This window comes from Neophocaena asiaeorientalis, unplaced genomic scaffold, assembly GCF_003031525.2.
Source record: "Neophocaena asiaeorientalis asiaeorientalis breed wild unplaced genomic scaffold, Neophocaena_asiaeorientalis_V1.1 scaffold40, whole genome shotgun sequence".
Lineage (NCBI taxonomy): Eukaryota > Metazoa > Chordata > Mammalia > Artiodactyla > Phocoenidae > Neophocaena > Neophocaena asiaeorientalis.
The window spans coordinates 8,482,321-8,489,456 of NW_020185335.1; the positions used below are offsets into that span (position 1 = coordinate 8,482,321).

The 7,136-nt window shown below is 51.1% G+C and overlaps 1 protein-coding gene across 1 annotated transcript in view; it reads right to left on the bottom strand.

Moving 5' to 3' along the window:
• Nucleotides 1-7,136, bottom strand: part of CDYL2 (chromodomain Y like 2) — a 59,486-nt gene that overhangs the window by 14,528 nt on the left and 37,822 nt on the right. The window contains exon 3 of the mRNA XM_024735690.1: nucleotides 4,131-4,303. Within this exon, the coding sequence (XP_024591458.1) occupies nucleotides 4,131-4,303 (173 nt within the window). The remainder of the gene's footprint in view (nucleotides 1-4,130; nucleotides 4,304-7,136) is intronic.

Sequence of the window (7,136 nt, forward strand, 5' to 3'; positions counted from 1 at the left end):
AGTAAGTCAGAAAGAGAGAGACAAATACCGTATGCTAACACATATATATGGAATCTAAGGGAAAAAAATGTCATGAAGAACCTAGGGGTAAGACAGGAATAAAGACACAGACCTACTAGAGAATGGACTTGAGGACACGAGGAGGGGGAAGGGTAAGCTGTGACAAAGTGAGAGAGAGGCATGGACATATATACACTACCAAACGTAAAATAGCTAGCTAGTGGGAAGCAGCCGCATAGCACAGGGATATCGGCTCGGTGCTTTGTGACCGCCTGGAGGGGTGGGATAGGGAGGGTGCGAGGGAGATGAAAGAGGGAGGAAATATGGGAACATATGTACGTGTATAACTGATTCACTTTGTTATAAAGCAGAAACTAACACACCATTGTAAAGCAATTATACTCCAATAAAGATGTTTAAAAAAAAAAGAGGCATGGAGCCCAATCTTCCACTTGTGCAGAATCCCCTCCACAGCCTCCTGAGGATGCATCTTGCCCTCTGTTGAACATTCTCAATGAAGAGCGTCCATCCCTATAAAGATGCCTCCCTGCCGAGGCCCTTATGTGGGCCCCTCCGATGCTCCTATTTGCTCTGCTTCACCATCCACACGACAGTTCTTCCAGCATTCACCTGGGCTCTCATGACTTTCCAGAAGCTTCCCCTTCCAGACCCAGAGACTTTCATGCTATCGTTTCCAACCTGAGCTCTGTGCAGAGGCACCAAGGACCCCCGAGGAGGGCTAAGGGGCCCAGGTGTGCTCAGCTCCGACCCTCCACCCCCAAGCTCCCCTGTTTCAGTCCAGCAGCCTCATGAATTCATTTCCTTGATATAAAAATGTGATGCACAGACCGCTCTCCCCATCCTTTTCCTCTCACCTCAAGCAGTAGATCTCTATCGCGAGGGCCCGCCGGATGTGCGAGCCAGACAACACACAGGATATTGCATTACAGACACTGCCGCTCAGATAGCTGACGCTGGTCTGCGTGGCGGGGCTGCGCTGGGGAGGTGGCTGGCCGTCTTCCCCCCGTGTCAGAGTCCCTCAGGCTGACACCAGCCCTCGCTTCTCCCTCTGCCACAGGCTGATGTGGCAGAAGGAGCAGGAACTTCGGGGTCTGAAAGACTTGGGGTCAAGTCTCAACACCGCCCCTCACTAGTGGGGAGACCTCGGACAAGTTACCCAGTCTCTGGAGCCTCATTTTACTTCCTGGAAAATGGGAAAGCCAGTGGGGGTGTCCACAAGAATTAAATGTGATGGTCCACCAGAGGCGCCAGCACACTGCCTGGCACACAGGCCCCTGTTATCACGGTTGGCGCATCGGCTACGGAGGGTGGACACAGCTTTCACTCCATTCTCCGTGGTCTGTAATCTGCTCACCTGGCCTGAAGGAGACTCAGCAAAATTCTGCACACGGGTATGTCTGGATTTCACCTGGAGCACTTGGCACCTGTGACCCCGCTATCCAGTCCCTTTAACCAGAGCCATACAGTGCAGTCCTCCCACTGCCAAAGTTCAGAGCCAAGGCAGCCGGGACGGGGCCTGTGAGCACCAGGTACACACGGTGACAACCATCCTGGGCCGCCCCCAGAAGCCCACTCCATAGTCAGACCCAGCCTTAGCTAGAATTTGCGGCTGGAAGTAACAGGAGTAACAATGAAAATAATTCTTTACACTTATTCTAAGTACTCATTCGGGCCAAGCACGGGTCAAGTATTGCACACAAGTTATCTGATTCCTCTTTGTCCCAGCAGCCCGCCAGCAGGCCACCACATCCCCTGTGAGGAGTTCGGGTGAGGGCAGCCTCTCATCCAGGATTGGGCGGACAGCTTTGCTTGGATCCTGGATAGAGACGTCTTCGGAATGAGTCATCTGAGCTCTTCCCACATCTGCCAGTCCATTCAGCGAACATCTGCAGAGGGAACGCAGCTTCCCGGGCCATGTGCACGCATGTTTTCTTTACGAAACTTTGAGGAAGGGAAGGGAGCACCGCTGGGGGTACTGTGGCTGCATGGCCCAGCCGACAGCGTGCGTGTGCCGGGAGAATTGCAAGGGATGCCCGCAGGCGATAAGGTCCTGTGGCCAAAATATGTCTCAGCCGTGCCAGATTGTGAACGAAGTTCTTTCACAAGAGACTGCTCAGACAGTAAATACGTTAACTGGAAAATCCGAAGGAATGGGGACAGAACTCATTTACTGACAGAGCCCCTCGCTCACGATGCTGCTCTGGAAAGCTACAGGACAGTCTTTGGGGAAGGCTTCTCTGCACTGTGTTCCTGAAACTTCTGGTGCGCTCAGTCAAGGTGCAGAAGCCTCTTGGTTGGTACGGGGCAGGGGTCCTCAACCCTGTCTTCATATTAGAAACACCGAGGGAACTTTAAAACCCCCACCTCACACACATTAACTCAGAAGCTCCTGGAGGGACAGCCGAGCAGCTGGGTTTTGGAAAAGCTCACTGGGCTGAGAACTGGTGGCCCAGGGGACACCCCCACTCCATCTCCCTGGGTCCCTGCCAGCCCACGAACTAGGAAACTCCGCTTCCCCTGCCGCCTTTCCCTTTGCTCTGCCTAAGAGAAACTCTCCTTCCTGAGGAAATGGCAACTGTCTGAGCTCCACTGGCTGCGTTTCTCCAGAGATGAGGTCATGCGTTCAGCATCTCCTCCAGTTTGGGACTGCAGCTAATGCCACCAGTGAAACTCGTAAACCAGGTGAAGGCTACAGCCACGACTTTGCTCAGGCCACAGAGGTAGGCGCCCCATCTCTGAGAGTCCCATAAATGAGGAGGGACGCTTACGGGGGACCCTGCTGGTCCCCTCACTATGTGACAAAGTGCCTGTGAAAGGACACAGCCGAGTGGAGTAAAGAACAAACCTCCGTGTACACGGCTGGGCTATCTGCATGTGGGCAGCCCAAGAGCAGCCTGAAACCACGACGCCTTTTCTAATAACTGCCTTCAGGTAGCCCACGTCTCTTCCAGCAAGAATTCTGCCACGGGAAGTGCACAGGGGTTTTAGAGCAGAGATTCTAGGGGATGCTTCTCCCTAAAGAGGGACTCTGAACCCCACATATGCAGGCGTCCCTGTGTCACCTCTTGGAGGCTCTGCATCCCCTGGAAGCCTCCCTTGCCTGTGGGAATCAGCTTCCAGGAGACGCTGCCAGAGCCCAGTGAGACTGGAGGCCACAGAAAATCTCTAACATGCGGCCGGAGGCTCCATGACTCCACGCAGAGTAACTGCTCCTTTTCAAGGGACCAGGAGGCATCCCTGAACCGTGGCTTGTCTGAGGACCACAAAAGATGCAGCAGTGGGCATATGTGCCCTTCCCAGGATGGAGGACCCGTGACACCCTTGCTGGAAATCATGATCACTTGCTTTTGACAAATGCATAAAGAATGGGGAAATAACTACCCTTCAGTGTCCCAGAGGAGATACTGATCTTTGGGATTGGCTGTCACCCCGAGGATCCCACTTTTTGCCCCAAAGGCAATAAGACAGTGGGGGAACATTCCCCACCCCACTGGATCTGCATATACACAGCTCCCCACATCCATCCTTCTCCCCAGGGCTGAGCCATGTCAGCTCCAGGACACAGGGACCTCCAGAAAAACAAAGATTTCACCATCAGGCAGAGGGTGGGAGTAGTGTGTATAATACTTGGGTATTACCAGACACTGGGCTTAATATGAAGAAATAAAATCTCTTTTTGATCAAAAGAATAAAGTGGGATATAACCTAGAGTGTAAAAGCATTCCTAATTTTGGCAGGAAAACACTGGATGCCCAATTAGAATCTGAATTTCAGATAAACATCAAATAATTTTTTTAGTATATGTATATCCCACGTACTGCATGGGTTGGGATATACCTATGCTTTAGAAAATGTTTCATTGTTTGAAATTCAAATTTAACTGAGCAGTCTGTATTTTTTTTTATTATCATTAATTTTTTTGGCTGCACCGCACAGCATGCGGGATCTTAGTTCCCCAAGTAGGGATGGAACCCGTGCCCCCAGCCATGGAAGCGTGGAGTCTTAACCACTGGACCGCCAGGGAAGTCCCTGAGCAGCCTGTATTTTTCAGTGGTAAACGTGGCAGCCCGAGGCAGGTCCCCAAGTGTTTGAACATGAGCAGGGCTCACCTGATGGCCTCTGCAATCCGGGTGCTCTCCTTCCTCCGGTCACTGGACAACCGGCCAATTAGGTAGGAGTAATCCAGGCCACTGCAGAACACGCTGCCCACGGCGCTAAGCAGCAGCAGTTTGCTGTCGTCCGTGGCCGCGTTGCAGAGCGCACGCCGCACCTCCTTCATGATCTGTGGGGCAGAGACGGATTTGCGGGGGTGAGTGTCCATTTGTAAGCCGGGGGCCTTCAGACCTATGCCATCCCCTGGGCGCAGAGGCCAGTCAGTCTACTCGGCCTGCGCAGGGAGCCTCCCCTGAACACACGCCACGTCCAGACCAAGCAAGGAAACGCCAAACCAGACACCCTGCACCATCCCGGAAGCAGCACAGAGCGCTAAGGAGGTGCCAGTGGGGTCACTGGCTGCAGACTCGGAAGCCTGGCGTGGAGCCATCTAAGCTCTGGTAAATCTCTGCAGATCTTCCTCCAGCATTCGCTTGTTTAGCCCTTTCTGAGGGGTGGGAAAATACTCCTGTGCACAGCCCAGGCGAGGTATGTTAGCCAGCATTAGAAGGCCCGGTTTAATTACACTCTTCCTTACCCTAAACCCACTAAAATGCTCACGGGGCTCATAGGTGGCACGTAGGAAGTGGGCTTTGGCAACAGACCCGTAACGTTTTCCAGGTGCTGAGGAAAATAACCATTAAACACGTATTCTGTATCCAGCTAAACCATCATTCAAAGGCAAGGGTAAAGAGTAGGCGTTTTCAGTTAAAAGAATGTCTGCCACCCTTAGGCCCTCACTGAAAGAACTAAGAAAGGATGCACTTCAAGAAGAAGAAAACCATGTTCAGAAAGAAAAACTGACATGTAAGGAACAGCAACCGGCACAGAAAGTGGAGAATGTGTCAGTAAATCAATATAAGAATTGACTGGAGGGCTTCCCTGGTGGCGCAGTGGTCGAGAGTCCCCTGCGGGTTCGTGCCCCGGTCCGGGAAGATCCCACATGCGGCGGAGTGGCTGGGCCCGTGAGCCATGGCCGCTGAGCCTGCGCATCTGGAGCCTGTGCTCCGCAACGCAAGAGGCCACCACAGGGAGAGGCCCGTGTATCGCAAACAAAACAAAACAAAACAAAACAAAACAAAAAAAAAAGAAGAATTGACTGTAAAAATCATCATACTGATAATGGCTAATTGGAAGCTGGGGTTTTGCACAAGGTAGAACTATAGCCTTAGGCAATAATATTGGGTTAGATGACGAGAGTTAGGGCGTGCCGAGGTTATGTGTCTGGGAGTGGTGCAAAGGGTCATGATCACGTTTAGGCTCCGCTACGTGTATATAGCTTAAGGAAAACTTCTTAAAAGTATGTGAATTACAACTAATGGCTGCAGGGGAGGGGCAAAATAAAGAAAGCTCCATCACTCAATCCAACAGAAGTTCGGGAAGCAGGAAAAATAAGTGCAAAAAGTGCACGGTAAGAAAAAACAAGGCATTTACTTGCCTGAGTGGAGCTGACAGTCCAACAGGAGAGACAGTAAAGGAACAGGCTTTTAAAGGATTGTTATTAATTATTCAAAAGGCAGAATCACAGGGTATAGTGGGGAAATTTTATGAGAGCATTGTTTTTTAAATTGTACTTTAAATGACATACACCCCCGCCGCCCCGCTTAATTAAGCACTTAAGAGGGGTCAGGGATTGCATCTGTTAACTTCCACGTAACATTTTACTCCAAACAAAATTCCTGTAAGGCAGGGAATGGTATCCCAATCTTGCAGATGAAGCAAGGAAGACTCAGAGAAGCGAAGTAAGTGGTTCAAGGTCACCAGTAAGAGGCAGAACCAGGATGCAAATCTCACCCCTACGTCCCTTCTCTGTCCATGACTGCACACTGTAGGATGACGTAAATAAATGGATGAACCTTTGTGGAAAAAAAAACAGGCCTAGACGTCAACCTGAATCACGACTCTCGGGGTCTGAGCTCCGTGAGAAGGATGAGAGAAGTACTTTCTGCTCTTAACAGGGGATAAGCCACAGATACTCACTTTGAACATCAGAAAAGCTAACAGGCCACTATCATGTGGGTCCTTTAATCCATCTGACTCCAGAAATAGACACACTCTCACCGAGATATGAACTCTATTTCTCCGAGAGGCAAAGAAAACCCTGCTCTGAAGACATGAGCTCTGCACTTCTGCGTGTGACTCTCCATGCGAGGGCACACGTACTTGTCAATTAGTAAAAACAAAATCAAACACGGCGGCTGCCTCCTTTACGAATGAAGTGGAAAGTGGCTTTGTGCTTTGTTCATACAACAAAAGTACATACTACATTTTTAATTTTAAAAAACGTATATATCTAGTTAGTATGCCCTTCCTTTGCCTTTCTTGTGTTGATAATCCGATGTGGACTGATGGCTAAGGTGCCACCTTCTCGAAGGACCAGGCCCCAACCCACCACCTATTTTATAATGTAACTGGTGTGTTTAGAGTAAAAGGTTCTAAAATTATTGCACACTCCTTTGCCTTCTTAAACAGAACACATGGCACACGTGTAACTACCTCTCCAGGGCAAGTGCTACAGCCTGTAAAGGAGCAGTCCCCTCAGAGGCTCCCAGGGCATGCTTCTGTTACAAAAGGGGCCAGACCGTGGTGCATCTGGAAGTCCCAGGTCTGTTCTGGAGATTCACTGCCCCTGCTCTGCTCCTGACAGCCACTACCTGCTCCTGCGTGAGTGTCTGCTAGAGAAAGCATGCTCCTCCCTGCCACTTCTACCTTTCGATCTGCCACGGGTTGGAAGCAGATGACCAAATCCATTAAAAGCGGGTATAGGGATTCTCTGGTGGCGCAGTGGTTGAGAGTCCGCCTGCAGATGCAGGGGATGCGGGTTTGTGCCCCGGTCCGGGAAGATCCCACATGCCGCGGAGCGGCTGGGCCCGTGAGCCATGGCCGCTGAGCCTGCGCGTCCGGAGCCTGTGCTCCGCAACGGGAGAGGCCACAACAGTGAGAGGCCCGCATACCGCAAAAAA